The sequence below is a fragment of the Vespula pensylvanica genome, chromosome 1 (genome assembly GCF_014466175.1).
Source record: "Vespula pensylvanica isolate Volc-1 chromosome 1, ASM1446617v1, whole genome shotgun sequence".
In the NCBI taxonomy this organism is placed as follows: domain Eukaryota; kingdom Metazoa; phylum Arthropoda; class Insecta; order Hymenoptera; family Vespidae; genus Vespula; species Vespula pensylvanica.
This window is the reverse complement of record NC_057685.1, coordinates 4,087,589-4,109,113: the sequence shown is the minus strand read 5'-3', so window position 1 is coordinate 4,109,113 and position 21,525 is coordinate 4,087,589. Positions and strand designations below refer to the sequence as shown.

At 27.2% G+C, this 21,525-nt stretch overlaps 5 protein-coding genes across 16 annotated transcripts; 2 read left to right on the top strand and 3 right to left on the bottom strand.

Annotated features, from left to right (window-relative positions):
* Nucleotides 1–561: 561 nt before the first annotated feature.
* Nucleotides 562–3,507, bottom strand: LOC122630856 (metaxin-2-like). 4 transcript variants are annotated; one of them, XM_043815860.1, is made up of 4 exons: nucleotides 3,283–3,431; nucleotides 2,044–2,623; nucleotides 1,274–1,411; nucleotides 562–838 (listed from the first exon to the last, which is right to left on the bottom strand). In XM_043815860.1, the coding sequence occupies exons 1-4, from the start codon at nucleotides 3,335–3,337 to the stop codon at nucleotides 805–807; spliced, it is 807 nt and encodes a 268-aa protein (XP_043671795.1). In that variant the 5' UTR covers nucleotides 3,338–3,431; the 3' UTR covers nucleotides 562–804. The 4 variants fall into 4 exon arrangements, with proteins under 4 accessions (XP_043671795.1, XP_043671805.1, XP_043671777.1 ...); XM_043815870.1 differs by lacking the exon at nucleotides 3,283–3,431 and adding an exon at nucleotides 2,847–3,112; XM_043815842.1 differs by lacking the exons at nucleotides 562–838; nucleotides 1,274–1,411 and adding an exon at nucleotides 1,521–1,927 and having other exon boundaries at nucleotides 3,283–3,507.
* Nucleotides 3,508–3,931: 424 nt separating this feature from the next.
* Nucleotides 3,932–4,918, bottom strand: LOC122630890. The gene is made up of 2 exons (XM_043815924.1): nucleotides 4,663–4,918; nucleotides 3,932–4,578 (listed from the first exon to the last, which is right to left on the bottom strand). Exons 1-2 carry the CDS (start codon nucleotides 4,777–4,779, stop codon nucleotides 4,129–4,131), a joined length of 567 nt encoding a protein of 188 aa, XP_043671859.1. The 5' UTR covers nucleotides 4,780–4,918; the 3' UTR covers nucleotides 3,932–4,128.
* Nucleotides 4,919–5,666: 748 nt separating this feature from the next.
* Nucleotides 5,667–6,995, top strand: LOC122630902 (60S ribosomal protein L23). The gene is made up of 4 exons (XM_043815950.1): nucleotides 5,667–5,777; nucleotides 6,009–6,092; nucleotides 6,431–6,559; nucleotides 6,727–6,995. Exons 1-4 carry the CDS (start codon nucleotides 5,765–5,767, stop codon nucleotides 6,921–6,923), a joined length of 423 nt encoding a protein of 140 aa, XP_043671885.1. The 5' UTR covers nucleotides 5,667–5,764; the 3' UTR covers nucleotides 6,924–6,995.
* Nucleotides 6,996–7,408: 413 nt separating this feature from the next.
* On the top strand, nucleotides 7,409–16,049 carry LOC122630755 (zinc transporter foi-like). Of its 4 annotated transcripts, none has more exons than XM_043815615.1 (12): nucleotides 7,409–8,256; nucleotides 9,638–10,359; nucleotides 11,151–11,209; nucleotides 11,336–11,576; nucleotides 11,718–11,887; nucleotides 11,974–12,174; nucleotides 12,309–12,438; nucleotides 12,515–12,784; nucleotides 12,890–13,066; nucleotides 13,152–13,339; nucleotides 13,419–13,599; nucleotides 13,659–16,049. In XM_043815615.1, exons 1-11 carry the CDS (start codon nucleotides 8,240–8,242, stop codon nucleotides 13,563–13,565), a joined length of 2,322 nt encoding a protein of 773 aa, XP_043671550.1. In that variant the 5' UTR covers nucleotides 7,409–8,239; the 3' UTR covers nucleotides 13,566–13,599; nucleotides 13,659–16,049. The 4 variants fall into 4 exon arrangements, with proteins under 4 accessions (XP_043671550.1, XP_043671567.1, XP_043671557.1 ...); XM_043815632.1 differs by having other exon boundaries at nucleotides 7,410–7,788; XM_043815622.1 differs by having other exon boundaries at nucleotides 7,410–7,984.
* A 551-nt stretch (nucleotides 16,050–16,600) lies between these two features.
* LOC122635466 (KAT8 regulatory NSL complex subunit 2) lies at nucleotides 16,601–21,429 on the bottom strand. 6 transcript variants are annotated; one of them, XM_043825756.1, is made up of 9 exons: nucleotides 21,306–21,429; nucleotides 18,938–19,196; nucleotides 18,674–18,855; nucleotides 18,397–18,565; nucleotides 17,876–18,054; nucleotides 17,642–17,778; nucleotides 17,444–17,566; nucleotides 17,220–17,360; nucleotides 16,601–17,127 (listed from the first exon to the last, which is right to left on the bottom strand). In XM_043825756.1, the coding sequence occupies exons 2-9, from the start codon at nucleotides 19,186–19,188 to the stop codon at nucleotides 16,879–16,881; spliced, it is 1,431 nt and encodes a 476-aa protein (XP_043681691.1). In that variant the 5' UTR covers nucleotides 19,189–19,196; nucleotides 21,306–21,429; the 3' UTR covers nucleotides 16,601–16,878. The 6 variants fall into 6 exon arrangements, with proteins under 6 accessions (XP_043681691.1, XP_043681655.1, XP_043681674.1 ...); XM_043825720.1 differs by lacking the exon at nucleotides 21,306–21,429 and adding an exon at nucleotides 19,934–21,112; XM_043825739.1 differs by lacking the exon at nucleotides 21,306–21,429 and adding an exon at nucleotides 19,934–21,109 and having other exon boundaries at nucleotides 17,876–18,039.
* Between the last annotated feature and the right edge of the window lie 96 nt (nucleotides 21,430–21,525).

Sequence of the window (21,525 nt, the reverse complement as noted above, 5' to 3'; positions counted from 1 at the left end):
TTACAAAGTACTTGCATAATTATTAAATACTTGAGAAGTAATAGTCAAATAGTTGTAACAATAGATGAAAGAATTTGATAAAATAAATTTTATATTATTTATAAGACTGCACTACTTTATATATTAATACACCATATAGTAGAGTCTTATAATGATTGTAATTTATATATTATCATATACATAAGTCTAATGAGAAATGATTTAAGGTGACTAGATAAAAATTAATTTGTAAAATAAGTTATGTGAAGAAGATGAAATATTCCATCTTTGTTAAAAAATAATCATATTACTCTGTTCTGTTATTTAAAAACATATTTAACAATAACACATTGTATTTCAACTAAAAACATAGTAACAAGCACAATAACATACAACTTTAAATAAGGATTACCTATAATTTATCAATGATTACATAAAGATGAATAGAAAAAAATGTACATCTTAAAGAGAACTTAGAAAATACCAGAATAAAGAAATTTTCTATTTAGTATCATAACATTATTATCATCTGTTTACATTCATTGGTATCAACAAAATTATGAACGCTACATATGATGCATATATGTTTATAAACTTATTATTGGTACAAGTAGCATGAATATTATGCACAGGTACATGGAAAATAACTCTTTCATCTTTTTAACATGAGAACAGAGTATTACTATAATCAATGTTTTAATAATACCCAAAAGAAATTTTTCGCTGAATGTTAAAAACACCTTGTATAAGTTTTATATATTCTTGCAATAATTACAAATCTCCTTAGATGTGTCACTTATCTCTTGTCTCCAACGTTTTGTTAATCTATTTGACTGCTAATGTTTGTAGAGAAAAAATGCTGAAAAATGTTATATTTGTTATAAGCTATCTATTTCCTAAGTATTATTTTGCATTCAACACTAAAATATTGTGTGATTAATAATTATATTTAGTTATCTTGTTAACAATTACAGTATGTGATCTATCATATTATCTTTTAACTCGAACTTCAAGTATGTTGATATTGATTTTTATTCATTCATCTGATAATTCTCTTGTAATTATTGATGTAGTAATAAATTTACAATAAATATAATGTCCATACATGGAAATATATATATATATACATGGACGTATTTATTGTATACTGCAAATATTTCTACTAATATTTTCATCTTTAGTAGTATCTGTTGCATAACATAGGAACTTGATTGTGCTGTAATCAGTATAACTCAATTCAATGTACCTGAAGTCCGAGTGCAGCCTTATCTAATCATCCGAACGCTGAAAATACCTATTCTCGATGCGTTTGCAGAGATTCACAAGTGTTGGGAAATTCTTGACAATATTCGCCAGTACGTTGTTCGGAAGAGGTGTTGTAATAATCGTAAAAATATGTCCAAAGACAAGGGCATCCAATTCATTTGGATTTCTACATAATTAATTAAATAATTTTAAAATAAAATTATTGTAGAAATAATAATTAAGAATATTATTAATATTATTAATATTAAAATTAATAAATAAAATTTATAGACACATTAGGTTTTAAAAATAAATGCATATATTTACATGCAAATTTCCATGCATTATTTCAGTATCAAATAAAATTAATTTGGGAAGAAAAGCTATGAACAATATTTATAGTATGAATGAATCTTCTGATAATGGTGGAAGAGATTCAGGAGAATCTGAGTTATACCACAAAGAATTTTCTGATGGTTTTTCTATTACTTCAAAGTCTTTTATAATAGAATCATCTTCAAGTGTATCTTCTTTGGTTTGGTCTAACTTTTGATTAAAGTAGATACTATTAATTTTATAAGCATGGTCCATAAGTTGAGGGAATATGTGGATAATTGTGTTAATTCCTTGTGTGGATGGAAGGAAATGGAAGTTGGTAAGAGCATGTATATGGCCATATACCAAGGCATCAAGTTCTGTAGGTCTTACAAGTTAGATTCAAATTATAATAATTTGTTACTTTTTTTTTTGTTACTTTACTTGTGTGTATAAAAATGAAAGTTGGATTATATTTTTAACATATATATTAAAACTACTTACTTGTCACCAAAAAAGAAGTTTCTCCCATTCAATCTTTCTGATAATATCACACAACAATTTTCAACTTCATTAGAGACTTCTTCTAAAGTCCTATTATACCAACCAAGTACAGTAAGTCTTTTTATAACTTGCTTTCGTTTTTGCCAATTCAGGTAATGATTAAGAGGCCAGGGATAAACACTGCCATGTCTTTGTTTAGTTACTTCTTCTAATGTTGTTTGATCGACCCAACAAATATAAAGTTCTGCGTTCACAAATACATTGTTGACTAAAGAAATATAAGCTTTCATATCTGATTTATCTACAGGTTTTAAATGATTGGATAAACTTGTCCCTTTGTTTGAAATAAAGGACACTATATTATCAAACTCGGATAGTACAAATGCACCACATTTGATAAAAGGCAAAGAACCATTTGGAGACATATACTCAGCATCTCTTCTCGACTTTATTTGAAACTCCAAATTACACATTTTAAGAAAAGCTTGAACAGCAAGACAGTTAGCATTGTCTGGCAATAATATTTGCTCTACTTCAAATGGTCTATATAATTGTATCAACTGAGGCCATGGTTCCTGAGCTGTGAATAGAATATATGCAAACTTTAGCAATAAACATTATTAAAAAGTACCAATACATAAAATGTTTCAATCGAAAGTTATAAAAAAAGGCAAATTTATTTAAACAAATTTACTATATGAAATATAACATAAGCTATTTGTATCATAAAGTGAGGTTAGATTCTAATAATTTAACCGAAATAATAAATATAAAAGTTTTAGAGAACAATTTGAAAAAATCACCTCCAAGCTCTAAAGTAATTACATCTGCTGTCAGTTCACCAGGCATATTGAAATAAAATATAATAAATTTACTTGAATAATACTTTATATTAATTTACTTATGAAATCAAGTAACAGAAGCGCATAAGGCATACAGATCTATATGATCAAATAGAAAAATATACTTTATCGAAAAAATAACTCAAATAAATAACTTTTAACAATCACAAATTAAATAATATTGTTTTAATATCATATCATTGGATAATATATACACGGAATATATCAAGTATAAGTTAAATAGATCAGTTTTCAATACGAATTTTGATAATAAAATTAATCAATATTTAAGAACAATCATGTTCTAAAATAATTTTTAAATTAACTAACAAAAATTATACGAAGAACAAAATAGCGATTTTTTTATGTATCTATGTATTTCTTTTTATTTACTAACCATGAATGTTGATATTTTTTTCAGGACAAATTGCAGTACATACGAAAGTAGCCATCAAAATATTATCCTAAAATTAAAAGTATACTTGGCTCTCATTAAATATAAATTAGTGCTTAATATTTTGTTTTTAATTTGAATAGTATAGACCTTAAAAATATTTGTGTAGTAATAAGTACGATCGCAATATTCGAATTTATAACAATTCTTTGTTGTCTTCTATTGATATATTTTCATATAGAGTGTATTGTAAATTATATATATGCAAAAATCATGTAGATAAATCTTTTCTAAATAATTTGTATTTTTAAAATTTTCAAGTATGTGTCTTGTCATACAAAAAATTCAAATTTAAAAACCGGAAGATACTATGTTAGTCAAATATTTGTTTTTTTTCTTTTTTTTTAAATCAATGTGAGAGACATAATACATCGATACTGTTTGTATCACTCACTATAAGTGTGTCATCTCATCAATTTTTTATCGTTATCAATAAAGCGATTTAAAAAAATAATTAAAGAAATAAGGATTGATACAATTTGTGTATCTAAATTCCAATAATTTTTTTAACTTATTCAACTGTTTTAATAGAATAAAAAAAGAAATATAATTTTTTTTATTAGTATGCAATATATTTTTATTAAATTGTGTTTTTAAATATTACAATATTCAATTTACAAAAAATTAATAAAATATATACAATATGCTTATTATATATAAATGTATATTATAATGTTCATTATTCATTTCCACTCATTACATATTCTTTATCTTTTCATTAAAAAATATGCCATTCTATTTTTCCAGTACTTTCATATCTAGAATTCGATAGATCGTATAAAAAGAAATTTATATTGGTGTCTTACAGAACCCAAGTGTAGTTCTACGACTGCCTGGAGGACAGCTTCTTGTAGGTGCTTTAATTATTATAAAAGGTGCAATATCAGTTGATATGCATTCCAATTGAAAATTAGTTTCATTAACGCCTATTACACCAGGTGCACAAGGACCACCAATTGTTCTAAGAGGATAACATGTATTATTGTATTTAACCAAACCATCTTGTAAACATGGATTCTTAATACATTGTGGAACTGCTTCTCCTTCAGGAAGAACTACATAATGTTGTGAAGGACAAGGTCCTTGTCTATAAGCTTCATGACATGAATCATTTAAAGGAAAGTACAAAAATCTTGGTCTACAATCGCACACCCAAGCAACATTGTTCCCATCACCAGGATAAACAAGCATATTGTTTGGACAATGATCCGGGATTGACACAGGAATACGCTCTGTTATCTTAACAAAAAAAAAAAAAAAATATTTTTTATCACAATATAACAAATTTCTTGTACATAAAATGTATTTTGTATAATAACATACCATTGGTTTATTTCCACTCACATGAGATAATTCCTCATCATTTGGAAATACAATGTCTTGACACAGAATGAAACAATTACACATTAGGAATGCACTATTAAATAATATCCACTTCATCTTGAATATACAACTTGATTATTTTATACAATTATTTAATATAATTGTGCTTTCTTTATAATAAGTTTCAATGACCTTGAAAAAGTGCAACTTGTTCTAGATGAGCTGATATACAAAGTCCATTCATAAGAGATACACTAGCGCTACTTTCTTTTATTATCTTTTTTCTATAATGGACGCTTAATGATATTGTATTTTAATCAGAAAGATCGAGAAAAGTAATCAATTAATTAACAGTTTTTAAATTAATGACTTTTTTCTTTTTTAATATTTTAATACTACACAATAAATAATTAATCCATTTTTATATGCATTCTTATGAAATGATTCATATAAAACAAAATATATGTGAAAATAATAAAATTACAATTTTACTTTCTTAATACATAATTATAATTGTTAAGTAAAAGATTTTTATTTTATAAATATTTACTATATATTTTAAATGTATTAGATATTGAGAAAGCAATACGATTTAAATTATGCTAATTTACGCTAATATACAACGTAGATCATGTTCGATTTAAATTTTATGTACCTAAGTATACAAAGTTTTCATCTCACTTGTGTATGTACATACATAGAATTTATATATATACGTATAAATATTTTCATAGTAAGAAATTAAATGATTTTATTATTTGTAAAAGAGGATTTAATTGATATTAATCAAAATATCTTTGCATATACAATAGAAGAAAAAATACGTCACATTCAATTTTGCCGCTTTTTTTAAACAGCAAACGACGATTGAATTGCTTTACTACTAATATTTATTATCCTAATGTTTTTCTTTATAATAATATCTAATTTGATATAACTTAATTTATATAAAAGATATGTTGGTATTTAAAATTTTAGCATATTATTAATGAACTTCACAATTAAATGTATTTCCTGAATAAACCGGATACACAGTGGGGAGAACTGCGCGAATCGTACTGCGCTGTGAGAGTCGTTGTCTTTTCCTTTCAAACAAACCAAGATGTCGAAGAGAGGTAAGTTTCTTCGTAAGAAGAATGAAAATCCAATGAAATCAATTCCGAAAGTACACATCGGTAGAAATAAAAACAAACGATGAGTGTCAATTTAATGGAAATATTTTGTGATATGAGAAGTTCTTGCGTGAATTGTATTTTCGTTAAAGAAAAACGATCTTGCGGAAGGAACGAGTGTCGTGTAGTTGTTTATCAATACCTGAATTTAATGTGAGATTTTTATTCTTCAAGGACGTGGTGGTTCAGCTGGAGCTAAGTTTAGGATATCACTGGGTTTGCCAGTTGGTGCTGTCATCAACTGTGCCGACAATACCGGTATGTTATAAACGATTATTTTTTAAGTTATATATCTTAACCTCAAAACTTAGTCGTATGTATCCATCGTTTGTAACACATGGTGATTCATTTCTATTATTATGCTATATATCCAATACAACTTGTCAAATTTAAACAAAGATATGGTAATATTCATGAAAAAATATTCGCAGGAAGATATTCGTATTTATTATTTTATAATGTATAAGATCACACAATTGATAAAAGTATATGTTAAATATATTGTGTGTCTGAAATTTTATATTAAAAATTAAGTAATTGTAATAAATAAATATAAAATTTACAAGTGCAAAGCTTTTATTGTAAGTCTGTTGTAGGTGCCAAAAATCTTTATGTCATAGCAGTTCAAGGAATCAAAGGTAGATTAAATCGTCTACCAGCTGCTGGATCAGGAGATATGATTGTTGCTACTGTGAAAAAAGGAAAACCTGAACTCAGGAAGAAGGGTAATCTTTTAGATATACATACAAATTTTATAGTTTCTAATAAATATTTTATATTTTGTTACAGTTGTATTTAATAACATATATATATGCAAACACAGGCAACATTTTAAATTGTAAATAATATTTATATAGATAAAAACTTTAACAATTACTGAACATAATTACAGTTATGCCTGCAGTAGTCATACGTCAACGGAAACCATTTAGAAGGAAGGATGGTGTATTTATATACTTTGAAGATAACGCTGGAGTTATTGTGAATAATAAAGGTGAAATGAAAGGATCAGCTATTACGGGACCTGTTGCGAAAGAATGTGCAGATTTATGGCCGAGAATTGCATCCAATGCTAGCAGTATCGCGTAAAACATCCTGTATAAATCTATTATCCTTAATAAAATAAATTTGGGAATTTGCCCTAAAAATCGTTTCATGTAATACCGTTTCAATGCTTTTGTATTAAACGTAACAATTTTATAAAACTGCATATATATATTTGGAATGTAAAGATACGAATGATAAAGGTTTTATTGACTAACGAAGTAACAAGAAAGAAGCGAATCCATAACTTGGATACAACAGAAAGTCGTCAGGGATTGGTCAATTCTAAAAATTATATATGTGACGTAGCACTTCTATTGGCACGTGTAAAATAGTAATCGTATTGGTATAACCTTATTTTTCTAATTACGATGGTTGATATATACATAACTCTAAGAATTACACGATGAAAAATTTTTTATTGCCCACGTTTCATCTATAATTTTCATTATAATGTATTTTTGCGTGTGCGCGATGAGTAACCGTTTTAATGTGCACACATTTTTATTAGTCGCACACACACATACATGCAATCAATGAATGCATCCTAATGCATTTCCAGAGCTAAAGCAGATTAAGCTGAAGAAATTCATTGGTTGCTTTCAGTCAAGCGATCAAAAGACAATCATTGTAGCATAGGGACAGATCGAAGAACGAGAAAGTAGAATCAAGAGTGTACTGATTGCGAGGCGAAGAAAGAGAGAAAAGGAAGTGGTGGCAGTAGTGTAGTATGGTGGGGTAGTGGTGGTGGTGGTGTTTGCCCTGACCGACTGGTTATTCTATATACCTAACTAGTACGCCTTCGGACTTCGCTAGCTTTCCGTCTGTTACGGGAAGGGTGCGTGTCGGTCACGATTAACATATGCCATTCCGTAGCGGGAATTTTGTCTCCAGCCTACGGATAGTAGAGGTAAAGCTTTATGATAAGAGAATAAAAAGAGAAGAGGAAAGAACAGACGGCATGCTTTCCTCACGCAATGTTCACGCAAAGTGGTAATAACGCGCGCGCGAGACGCGCGACTCGAGTAAATCAAGAGAGTAGTACGAACAAAAGTTGTGACCCCACGCTCGGCTAGTGCTCCTATACTTTTTCACCTATTTTAAAGGCAAGCAGCTTGGAGACTGTCGTTTTTCTAACCTAAATTCAATCATTCGTGTCGTACGATGAAATCGCATTCGATATCGATGTCGATGCTGATGTCAATGCCGGTACCGGTGTCGCCGGTATTTTATCGAGCTCGGCTTCCCTATTCGAAGAAGGAGGAGAAAAAGAGAGGGCAAGAGTGCGCTCGCGCGAGTATTCCCCTTTCTCTCTCTTTCTTTCCATGCCATTTTTTTGACAGCTAAAAATACAATTTTTGATGGACCAACCGACCGAGTGAGCGACTATTTCGGTGACGATGAAAACGCAATTCGTCTACCTACGCATTTTCGTTTTCTATCTTTATCGTTATTATCCTTACTTTAATTTCACTTCGAAAAGAAAATACTTTTCTTTCATTGGCATGCCATCATTTAGGCGCTACTCGTCTTTTATGCTATTTTGTAGATACTATATTTACTCAAATAGTCGAACGATCGTACCGGTTGAGATTGAGAAGCACGTTGTTTATGTTCTGTGAATTTTAAGTAACGCTTAACGTTTTCTATGAATGTTCTTTTACAGAAATCACACGATTCGATGATTTTAATTTATTTCATAAATAAATGTTCGTCGATCAAGTTTTAAAACAGATTTTATTACGAATATGTAACAAATATTTTTTCAATTGATAATTCGCACGCTTTCTTTTATCATAGTCGCTGTATACATTTTATGGAATTTATTTTTTTCTTCTCTTCTTTTTTAATAACGAATAGAAGTAGTAAAATTTATCTTTTCTTTTTTTATTCAAAGCTATAAAAAGGAAATGTACAGAAGAATAAACAAAGAGATATCGTTTGTTTTTGATTGATTTTTCAATGAAATAAATAAATTTTCAATTACTTTTTATTAAAACATACTGAATATTGTCAGTTCTTTATTTAATGACATTGTATTCAGTCTATAATTACTATATTTAATATCTAATTTCTTTATTGTTTGTTACATAATCTAGCGTATACTAAAGTATTTTTAATAAAAATTTCTATTTATAAAGAAAATTTGTTCTAAGCATACTATTTTGGCTACTATTACATTTCTCTTACCATTATTATAGATTTTTTCATATCAAATTTAGGATTAATCATTATTTAAATTTAGATCAACCAACTGCATCACTTTTTTTTAATTGTTTTTAGCTTGTCTAGAAGTGCATGTTTGTCTTTACAGAAATATTATATATTACATTTGCATATATTTGTTGTATTTTTTACTTAATTATAAATTAATATTCTCTTTAAAATAATGTTTAAAGAATAAGCAAGTACAATTTTAAAAATTATTTTTTCAATGTACTAAATAACTTTATATCTGTATGTATTATTTGCTTTAGTATATATCTTATTTGATCTAGATAGATACTTCATATTATTTCCTTTTAATACAATTTCTCAGTTAATGTTTAGAAGTAATTATTATGTTATTTCTTAAAAGGATAAATTTCTTTTTATTTTCTTATTGTTTTATTTAATACATATTTTATTGAAAGTAAATATTTTAAAAAGTCAAATCTTTGTTTTACTATAAAATTATATTATTTGTAGAAAGATAAGAGATAATAAAAAAAATCAATTATTGTTATATATATATATTCTTTTTCTGAATATTTTTGCAGATACTTCAATATGTCTCATCACTTTGTTACTGTATGTGTAGTATGTGTATTATGTGCTGCACATACTCCATGCTCAGCGCACACTGACTTCAAAATGGCAGATGCAATATCCTATGACATTGCAAATCATGAAAATATACCTAATTCTAAGAACGAACTATTAACGTCTGAATTAAGATCAAAGCAATTAATGCAACTTAAAGATCACTTAAAGATAAAAACAAATACATTGGATCAAATAAAACATGACATTAAAAAATACATTGATACGCAAGAAATTAATAACAGTAAACATATAATTACTAAAGTTGTGCCAGCTGCTGTTGATAAATCTTATTCCGAAAAGAAAGTTTTGGAAAAAAAAAAGATTATTAAAAATAGTCAAGAATCACATAAGAATGATACGAACATATTATTGAAAAATGATTTGGAAGTTTTAGAAAGACTTGGACAAATTGAACTAATGATTCATGAGAAACAAGGATTCAAGTATTTTACTAACGATCATAGTAAAGAATCTAGGCTTAGAAAAAGAAGAAGTATAGATGTCAATGAAAAATACTTCATGAAAAAAATTTTTGAAGCCTATGGTGATGGTAAAAGTATGACAATAGAAGGTTTTGAAAAGCTGTTAAGGAAGTTAGGTTTATTAACACTTTTGACTGATATCTCTAAACTAGAGGGTCACAAAATGGGAATTAATCGATCCGAAAATCAATTAGGTAAGTATTACAAAAAAAATACAATTTACAGTAACTACATAAAAAAAATGGAAAACATGGTTGGAAACAGTTTTTTGAGTAATCCTTCGTTAGCTAGTTTCAAGATTAAGTTGGGTATTCATTTTAATTAATTGCCAATCGCTATGACAATAAACCTGTCCATCATAATAATAATATAGTTTGAATGCTCACCTAAATATGACTAATTCGGTATATACTTTATATATACATGATCTATTGATGATAACAATGATCTTGATTAAGCCTACAAATGCTTATTTCATGATGATTTGGTTTAATAATTTGAATATATGTCCAATTGACCTAATAAGTCACTTATTGATTTCATTGACCTGCCTGTTAGATCTTTGCCGAAATGTATTCACAGTAAGCTATAAATTGAACTATATAACTGAAACTATAAAATAGCAAATAATTATGATTAAAATATTTTAAAAATAATATAAGCATATAAGAGTTATTTACATACAGAACAATATTTATTATTTGAAATATGATATGCAAACAAAATTTAATACTTTTTCTGGCATCAGCAAAGTGCTAGTAATAATATATTATCATATGTTTGTGTAATTTCATACTATATTGCGTTTTACATCTTACTAAGTCATCCATGTTTTTCATTATAAGACATTTTTCGTATTAATTTAAGGACATTAAGCAAATGAACAACATTTTGTTTTCTAATATAATTGAAATTTTTATTGTAAAATAAAAATGTAAATATTTACATTATTTTATTAATTCAGTTTATTTAAAATATATTATAGAGAGTAAAACTTTGCAACATAATGGCCTACATGATAAGAATGGAATTAAAAAAGAAAGGGTAAATATACATATATAAATATAATATTAAGGATTTTTCATAAAATATAATCATAATATTGTGTGCACTTGACATTACCAGAAATATTATACTATATGAAAACAATATACAATTACATTATTTCAGTGCTTAAGCGGTAAAGAATTGCTAAATACAGTTGCACAAGGTAGCCCATATAACTCAAAAAATAATGATACGACATTACCAAGCTGGCTTTTCGAACGTGTTTGCCCAGTTCTCATTTATCAATTGGCAGGAGAATCAAGTTTAGAAAGAAATGGATGTGTTCTAGTACCAGAAAGTTACAAAGTTGTTACAGATGATATTGATTATCGTCCAGAAGAAATAACTCGTAACATGTTTCAAGGTATATAACAATATTTTCATATTACACTGTCTTATGGTAATAAAAACATTTCTTTTAATTTTATATGTTGTGATTTTACTACGTTAAAAAAAATATTTTTTTTATAACAAATTATAAAGAATATCCTGTTTTATTTTTTAGTATGGTTGTATTCAACGATTAGCATTTTAATTATCAGTCTTTGTGGATTGCTTGGTGTAGCAGTAATACCTGTAATGGGAAAAATTTATTATCATCAATTATTACAATTCTTAGTTGCTCTTGCTGTGGGAACATTATGTGGTGATGCTCTTATACATTTGTTACCACATGTAAGTCTTGCTTAAATTAAATTAAATAAAATATAAATTAGTAATTATAATATAAAAATTAAAAAATTATCAAAATCGTTTTTTAGGCAATGATGTCACCAATGACACATAATCATGAACATAGCCAGATTCATGAAAGTCATTTTATAACAAATCATGAAGAACTACATAATTTAAATATGTGGAAGGGTTTTGTAGCTATGATTGGTCTAGTGTTGTTCTTTTTTACTGAGAAAGCTTTAACAGTTTTAGCAGAATGGAGAAAACATCGTCAACGTCGTAACAAAGTAAATATAATAACATTATAAGTACTTACAATAAAGTTTTTTAGTAATAGTTATAGCAAAATTTTAAGAATATTTATATATAATGAAATGTATATATATGAAGTATAAAATGTAAATAAAAACTTTATTTTCAGTTACCATCACGTGTGAGAGTTATGAGGGAGTCTGATGGTCCTAACAGTAATGTTGTTGGTGAAAAACTTTGTAAACATAAATATTCTTCATATCCATATTGTTATGGTGAAATCACAACAGAGACACAAGGTCTGATAATTTGAATAAAACATTAAGTCATAGTTTGAATACTTCCAATAATATTTTATAAGAAATTCTGTTATAGATAATCATCATAATCGACAACATAAACAAGATAAACCACCCGTTATCGATGAAGAAAAACCATTAACAGCAAACTGTAATTCTGTATCAAAAATGATGACAAGTGATATCGAGAAAAAAACGACTGACGATTGGAGGTTGGATGATTCCATTGTAAATAATGCAAAAAAGAATGCAGATGGTGCTGATATACCTTTAAATGAATCTGAAAGTTATACTGTTATTATACGCGAGCATGAGACTAAACATCATGGCCATACACATTCTCATGGTAAGATATATTTAGTTGAAGTAAATTTTAATATCTTTATACTGTATTTATATTTTGATGTACATGTCTTAATTTTGTAATAGATCAATATGTGTATTATTTAAGGTCATGTACATTCTGCACCAGAGTCAATGTCAAGTGTTGCTTGGATGGTAGTAATGGGAGATGGCCTACATAATTTTACTGATGGCATGGCCATAGGTGCAGCTTTTGCAGCAAACATAGCAGGTGGATTTTCTACAGCTATTGCTGTTTTTTGTCATGAATTACCTCACGAATTAGGTAAATTGGAATAAAATATAAACAATAAATTATAAAAAAATATTCTGAACAGTAATAAAAATAATAATATGAATTTTATAAACAGGTGATTTTGCAGTATTGTTAAAAGCAGGTATGAGTGCTAAACAAGCAGTTTTTTATAATCTTTTGTCATCGGTGCTATGCTTATTTGGGATGATAGTTGGTGTGTTATTGGGCAGTACACCAGCAGCAACCAGTTGGATATTTTCTGCTGCTGCTGGTATGTTTATATATATAGCTTTAGTAGATATGGTAAGTACTTAAATAATATTATAATATTTTCTTAAAGATAAATTTTACTCATTATAATAAATACTCATTGTTATAATAGATACCAGAGTTATCTTCGAGTCATTCTGCAGAACGCAGTTCACACTGGCAATGTATGTTACAAGCATTAGGATTATCATTGGGTCTTGGTATCATGCTAATTATTGCACTTTATGAACATGATCTTAAACATATATTTAATGATTAAATTATATATATATTGGAAGTATTTTTGAAAAATGGTAAGTTGTCAATATTTTTTACGCTTAATGAAAAAATTTATATTTTTTCATCTTTACAGCACATTTACCAATGAAGTTTGTTATTTATAATAAAGGAGTCTCTTATATTGATAACTATAAAAGTATAGATAAAATAATACAGAAGGTATGAAGATATCAAGATAAATACTGCAGCACTAAGAGAATAACTGAATATCTAGAAAACTTAATTAATTTAAACACAACGACAATATTTGAAGTATACTTACAAAATCAAGTATTCAGAGTATACTTCTGGTTATTGAAATACTGTTCTTATAGAGAATGTATGATGAAACCTTATTTTCAGTAATTAGATAAAGAACTTTATAATATATTACCTAGTTCTTTTATCTGTTACTTTGATATTAAATAAAGTGATTGTATATAATTGCTGCTATAAATTACATGATTCATTTGTTTATATGTTGAAAAATATCGCGTGTTTAAATTAATATTAAGTATATAATATTAAATGAAAGTTGCCTTAGAATTAAAACTTGCCATTGTATGAATAGACTGCAAGCATATATAAAAAATATTAATGTTAAAGTAATTATTCATTAAACATTAAATGCTTTTTAGATTTATTTGTGAACACTTTTTATTACAAAATTCACTTTCATTCAATTCACGACTTTTTTTTATATAAGTAATTTGTTATTATCAATGAAAAAATACATTGCTTTGGCGAATATTGTCAAACGTATTAGGCAATATATTTAATCCGTTTCAAATATAAGTAATTTGTAGAAACCTATAGCAGCAATTACATAAAAATATTTAGTTAAGATGGCTTCCATTATTTTGTAAGTGATCTGATACTTAAATCAGAAATTAGTTTAAACATTTATAAAGTAAGATAGATATTTAAAGGTCGCTTATAAATTAAAATAAGTTATGATTTAATTAATGCTTTTTAAATCAATAGATTATTCGATATTATACAAATTTCTATTTTTTAAGAAATTATCTTTTCTACGTATTAATTATACAGAGACAAATAGACACAACTGCAATTGTATTTACTTATGGTATTACAGTAACACTGAATATTTATTATCATGCCTATCTTTGCACTTCAATACAAATGTTCAGGTGTTTCATGTAAGATTTATATACTTAAAGATTCCTAATTTCAAATGTTTGCATTATGTATACTTATCAAATGATATTTAAGAATAGAATTAATTCTACTATGAACATATATCAAATTCAAACAAAATAGAATTCAATTAATCAATTGATTTTTAAATAATATTATCACATATATTCATAATTAAAAAATCGTTTATCTATTCAATTCCAATGTAATCATTTTTCATTTATATGTATTTCAGTATCGAAAAATGATTTTATTTTCACTGTCTGGTGCTCGTATATATCATTATTATCATATTCTTATTTTTATGTATAAGATTATTCTAATAAATAAAAATAAAATTGGCTTTAGCCATAATAGATTATCAATGATACAAACAATTAGGTATGAGAATTGTAGTATAAATAATCGAATTAAATAACGATGAAATAAATAAAATAATATGTTTTAGAAAATTTTCTACTTTGTGAAGGTATCATTCTAGATTACATTTCTTTACTAAATTTTGTGCAGATGTACCAGAAGAAAAAACTGTGTATTACCGTATCAGAAAATGTATAGTGTTATTGTTTATCTATCTTCATACAAAGTAAAAGTTATGATACTGAAGATATAATATTTTGATAGATTCATGTTATATCTGAATTTCATGAAGAACAGAATTTTATATGTACTCACATTAATCATATAGTAAGAATTGAATAATTATCTATCTTTATATAGAAGTAAGAAAAGAGAAGAAAGCAAGCTATGATAATTTATATCTACAGGTGATTAATTATCTGAAATAATAAAAAAAAAACCTGTAGTAATAAATATGAACATTTAAAGATAAACTTAATACATCTTATTGTATACATGATATTTTACTTTAAAAATATACCTTTTTATTACTTTGATAATTTTAAATATCCCATCAATAAAAATAAAAAAAAAAAAAAAACTTTCAAGCACTTTCAATGTTAGAGAAATTGAAAGTTAACATTACTATGCAAATTTTACTTAAATTCGAGAGGATATAAATGTGCCACAATGTTATTTTATAATTATCATTAGTAGATATATAATTAAATATATAACTATCATAAAGTTATACTTAAAATTTCAATGATACACATGTATAAGATATATATTTCTCACTTATGTTTATTACTCATTTATAAACATGTATACCATTGAAAAATATCACACATTATATGTATCTATCAACACTGTAAGGTTTAGCAATTAAATAAATTTAAGCACATATTGTATGCGGTCATAATTGCTGTGATACTACCTTTATTGTATAGTACTATTTGTATATGAAATATGCATGTGTGTAAACTTATGCCTTTGTATTTCTCTTTCAAATATGATTTTATTAATATTATTAGTATCTTTATTTTTAAGAAATAATTTTTTATTAAACACTTAATTAACGGTATATTTAAAATATTTATTTACCAAAAATAATTTCTAATAAAATTATTATTTTGATAAGTAGATAATATTAATAATAAACTAAATATTTAGAGGTATTGATGTATAAGTTTAACACAAAATTATTACAAAAGAATATGCAAGTTTTATAGATCATGTATAATATTTTTCATGGAATTGCCCAAATGTTTTATATACAAACAATGATTAAATAAGTTCTAATGTGGACAAGTTTTCGTGCGAAATTATTAATAACTTGTAACATACGTATCTCTTTTATCAAATATATATATAAATAACATGATTTCGAAATCAGCATATGTGTAATATATGATATACTTACATTTTGCAGATGCTGCACAAAATAAAAAAATTGATCAAATAATACTTTCTATCCTTCATGTCTTCATCATATAATAAAATCAAATTGATTTTATATGAAAGTTAAAATAAATTAGATTTATAATACACATTTGCAATAATTTATTATTATACTTACTAATTATATACACTCGTTAAGATTATTTTTATCAATAGAAATATGTACAAACTTAGCAGAATATAAATTACATCCACTGCTAATAGAACAAATGATTGAAATTGAAACATAAGAGCTTATTCATTTCTATATAAAAAAAATTGTTATGCTGTTAATTATAAAGGTTAAACCCAAATATATGTTTAATATGAATATTATATAATACAATAATGATTCCAAATTAATATAAAAACTCATGTCACATTGAAACTAGTTCATCCTTGTCACTCATTTGGGCTGATAAACTAAATGCTGTATCAGTACTAGCTTCACTGTTCAAACTTTCATTGAATGTTGGTTTCATGTGACTAGTGTCATTCATTTCTCTCATTAATCCAGCCATATCATCATCTGGATCTATTTCTTGAGTTTCACCAACTACATCAATTTCCATGGATTGATTATCAATCATTGATAGTTCTTGTGTAGTGGATTTTTCTTCTTCAAACTATAAAGAAAAATATTCTTTAGAAAAGAAGTATAAATTATAATAAGTACATTGCTAAAGAATGTCAATATTAATTTATAATATAAGCTTACTTTCATTGGTTCTAATTTACATTGTTGTGGTAAATTCATATGGAATATACAATTGGAATCAAATATAACTGGTATAGGCTCATGACATTCAATGTCAGCATGTACTGCACCACAAGCTTTAAATAAAACTTGGTGCTGATCCTGGAAAATAAAAGTAAATATTTCTTTCGTCATAATTTTATTATTATAATTATGATTTATTAACTAAAAGAATAAAATAATACCTTAAGAATATGTTTACGACAATGTTTAGCAGAAGGAAGTGTTCTTTCACCACATTTTACACCACCTTCTGTAAATATACATTTGGATATATTTGGTGGCTTTTGCATTGGTCCCTCTGATACCTAAAATATTTGGTATCATATATATTATAGTAGAAAACATTGACATTATTGCTTTATTAGAAATATTTTATTTACCTGTGCTCGGCGTTCTAAAGATTTCCTATACAGTACAGCTTCTGTGCCACTACGTCTATGATATCGATTTAATGCTTTTAGTTTCTCATATATTTTTTTCTCCCTTGCTGTTTCTTTAGGTTGATCGTGTATACTACCTATATATATAATTAATATTTCATTTAATTTCTCATCATTGTATATTTGTAATAGGAATGTAAAACTTTAGGAAAATTTCCATTGCCATTTACTTACATACAGTTTCTTTTTCTTTTTTCAAACCATGTAAATATTTGCGTCTTCTCTCTCTTAATGTATATTGTAATCTTCTAAATTGATCTATGTAAAGAGACTGAAGGCGGATTAATTTTTCTCTTGCAATATAAATTACTTCCTCTGCAGTAAATATTCCAGCATGCCTTAAAAAATTAATACTAATGATTCAATAGGTAGATAGTATCTTATTCTTTGCACAAAGCAACTACTAGGAAATGATAAAAGTAAAAAGAACAGTAAACAGCTATAGTTTTTTAAAAATTGTATAAAAAATAAATTAAGATGTTTAATATTTTATACATACATATGTGTACACACACACACACGCACACACACAACATATATATATGCATATACATATACATAATATATATATATATGCATATACATATCATATACATATATTGATAGGTGATGGCACAAGCTGAAGCATGCTAGCGTGCATAGTATAATATATCTTGTAAAGAGATTGATACTCAAACATACCAACATAAACTTACTTCAATGGATCTTCTTGTGGGCTATGTAAACTTTCATTATCACTGTCATCAAGACAAGCATTTTTTAAAGTATCACTTACTGTAGTAGGTTCGACATCACTATCAGAGGAGCTAGCATAATCTAAAATATCACACCCACTTGCATTCACTCTATAAGCATCAATTTCATCTAAAATAAAAATTCTTTATTTATTATATATTAGATATAATTAAATTTATAGCATACATACAAAAGATTATTTCAATATAAAAGAAAAAATTTCAAGTATATACATACTAAAAGGATCTAATGCTTTAACTTTATTTTCTTCATCTTCAGTATCCTCTGTACTTGAATCAGTTGGCTTTACATAGTGATTCAAATTTAGTAATAATATTTCAGGCGTTTGTGGTAATGAATGACGTGATGTTGATTTAATACGAGCAATCTGTGCTTTTCTAGTATGTTCTGTACAATATCTATAGAAAAAAATTCATTTCAATATTCTTCTAAATTAATGATAACCAGAATACTTAACATTATTATATAAAACAAACTTACGAAGTATCTCTTTTATCAAGTTTAGGTGCTGGGTTCTGACATTTTCTTCCATTTGAATTATATATGAAAGCACATTGTTTAAAAGGAGCATTTGGATCTTCAAGAATATGCCTTAAACAGTATGAATATCCTTCATGGCAGGATTGTAAACATTCAAATGATGCATACAAACATTTACGTGTTTGAGTAGATGGTTTTGAATTAATCGTTGAAAGAGCTGTAGACATTGTAGACTTTGGAATCCGAAACATAACTTGCTCTGAAATTATTTCAATTAAAAAGAAATATAAGTTAGATGAAATCTTAAATTAAGTTTGCATTAAGTCAATAATTTCTCTAGTTAAATTCAAACTCTTTAATTTGAATGGTGAATTGAATTTTAGCGCCATAATGCAATGTAAAGATGGCGTTTACCATACAGCCTCAGCAGAACAAGGTATTAAAAATGTGTATACACAACTATTTCACGATATAATATACTAGATTGTTGATCTTTTAAGCTATACGGACATAACGTAAGACATACTTTTTTAATGATCACTTTAATTAAAAAATGATAGTAAATGGTCTTTGACAAACACGCGCATTCGGAATGAGAATTCATCGCCATTTTGTATAAGACATAGAATGAAATTTCACTGATCTACACACGAATATGGGCAAAATGATGCGAATAAATAAATATTTTTCACAATGATAAAGAAGTAGTAGTGAAACAAAACATCGGAATATTTTCGTTTCGTCTACATGCTTACCGCGATTTGTCACGTTAGACTTTCGCGGTAGAGCAAGTTGACGTCGAAAAATGGTTCGATAATTTTCCAAGTCCAAAAAAATCTCAGTAACACAATAACACTCAATAACACAAACAATAGTGTTATTCAGCCGAGTGAATCACCCTTAAAAGGGACTGGGTATACGTGTTTATTACAATGTTTGTCACAACACAATAGATAATGCCTTTATGACGAGAATTGCATTCGTCTACTTGCTTACTTTTCATATCGAGTTACGTCATTTCCGGAAATTTAAACTACTAAATACACGATGAAAACTACGTGATTCGTGTTTATCGTAACTTTACGATGCATCTTAATAATAAAAACATATGAGTAAAAGAGGTTAAAAAATAGAAGAGAAAGTAATGGAATAAAATAAATATAATAAAGAAAGGAAAGAAGAAAAAGATTAAGGGAGAAAAAAACGAAGAGAACGAAGGTATGCTGTGAAGTTGGCTGCTGCAATATTCCTTGATCGAATAGCTGGGTGTTGACACATCCAGGTGGTTAGGTAATCCACGCGGTCGCGAAAGAACGAATTGAGGCGAATTTGTAAGTCTATCGTTCCTTCTGCGATAATAATTAATAATAAAAATAGAAACATCCCTTTAATATATGACAATATCACGAAATACGTTGCCGTGCTAATATATCCGTAAACGGTGAAATCCAAAGTATGTATTTGGAAAGAAGGCATGCTGTAAGGTTATCTTTATCCTCTTTTTGACTGCATATTTCTCTGAACATCATCAGAAAAAAAATGTGCGATTAAACTTACAGTGAATTTACACAGGAGTGGACTTTCGAACAAGCGAACAATCGACGCTTGAAGTGATAATTCCTTATAAACAACTTGAAATTCAAGAAATACGTAAATATAGAAATGCTTTAAGAAAATATTTTCAACGGTATTAAATTTAATAACGGTAATAAATTTAACAATAAACAGTGAAGATTAAAGAAAATAATAAAAGAGTAATATAAAAAAGGAAAATTTCCTTCCGACATCTAATGAAGGTCTCGTATACCTGAGTATACCTTTTCAAGGGTTTCAAGCAATTGTAATAAATAGATAATCCGCTCATGGGACGTGACCCACACGTGTTTGCAAAAATGTGAAAGTAGGGACGGAGGGCATAAACAAAATTTGTACCTGTGGAAATTTCCCAATTATTATAAAGGTTCAGATGTTTTTCTTTTATATTTCGAGTAGTGGGATTGATGTCTCTCGAGTAGTGGGTCAAACCAGTTATTTACACGGAAAGGTAGTCAGTTTTTCGTTAACGTTCGGTAAGTGAAGTTCTCATTTTTATACGAGGCATCTCGAAAAGAACGAAGTATAATTTCAATCGAAATAAGAATATTGATCAAACTTCGTCAATTCGTGATTCGATTTTGATAGAAATTCGCAAAGAAATACGACGGAACAGGATATCGTTCGATAAGAATAAAATTTAAACGGTATGATTGTAACAATGATAAAATTTTCTTGCATTTTCGAGAGGAGAGGAAGAGGTTCAAATAGTTGTTTATGCGTATAATTAACGTTCCTGTAGTAATGGGTCAAAAAATTATTTAGAAAGTCTGACCTGCTGCTTTACACCGAAAAATATTGAATTTTTCGTTAACGTTCGGTACGCGAAATTCTCATTTTCACACGAGGCACATCGAAGAGACCGAAGTGCGATTTCGATCGAAATAAGAATATCGATGATGGAACGTCGTCAATTCGTGTTTCAATTTTGATAGAAAATTGCAAGGGAACACAACAGAACGGGATATTGTTCGATGAGAATAAAGTTTGGACGG

What these genes read in the sequence shown, in the direction of transcription:
- LOC122630902 (XM_043815950.1), top strand. An exon ending in CAACTGTGCCGACAATACCG is followed by an intron (nt 6,093 to 6,430) that starts GTATGTTATAAA and finishes AGTCTGTTGTAG; the next exon opens with GTGCCAAAAATCTTTATGTC. An exon ending in ACCTGAACTCAGGAAGAAGG is followed by an intron (nt 6,560 to 6,726) that starts GTAATCTTTTAG and finishes ACATAATTACAG; the next exon opens with TTATGCCTGCAGTAGTCATA.
- LOC122630755 (XM_043815615.1), top strand. An exon ending in AACTCGTAACATGTTTCAAG is followed by an intron (nt 11,577 to 11,717) that starts GTATATAACAAT and finishes TTTATTTTTTAG; the next exon opens with TATGGTTGTATTCAACGATT. An exon ending in ATCGTCAACGTCGTAACAAA is followed by an intron (nt 12,175 to 12,308) that starts GTAAATATAATA and finishes CTTTATTTTCAG; the next exon opens with TTACCATCACGTGTGAGAGT.
- LOC122630890 (XM_043815924.1), bottom strand. Translation starts at nt 4,779, where the DNA reads ATGAAGTGGATATTATTTAATAGTGCATTCCTAATGTGTAATTGTTTC. An exon ending in TGAGTGGAAATAAACCAATG is followed by an intron (nt 4,579 to 4,662) that starts GTATGTTATTAT and finishes TTTTTTGTTAAG; the next exon opens with ATAACAGAGCGTATTCCTGT.
- LOC122630856 (XM_043815842.1), bottom strand. Translation starts at nt 3,337, where the DNA reads ATGGCTACTTTCGTATGTACTGCAATTTGTCCTGAAAAAAATATCAAC. An exon ending in AAAAAATATCAACATTCATG is followed by an intron (nt 2,624 to 3,282) that starts GTTAGTAAATAA and finishes TTCTATTCACAG; the next exon opens with CTCAGGAACCATGGCCTCAG. An exon ending in AACTTCTTTTTTGGTGACAA is followed by an intron (nt 1,928 to 2,043) that starts GTAAGTAGTTTT and finishes CTAACTTGTAAG; the next exon opens with ACCTACAGAACTTGATGCCT.
- LOC122635466 (XM_043825720.1), bottom strand. An exon ending in CCACAAGAAGATCCATTGAA is followed by an intron (nt 18,055 to 18,396) that starts GTAAGTTTATGT and finishes TTGAATCATTAG; the next exon opens with TATTAATTTTTTAAGGCATG. An exon ending in GTCGTAAACATATTCTTAAG is followed by an intron (nt 17,361 to 17,443) that starts GTATTATTTTAT and finishes TTTATTTTCCAG; the next exon opens with GATCAGCACCAAGTTTTATT.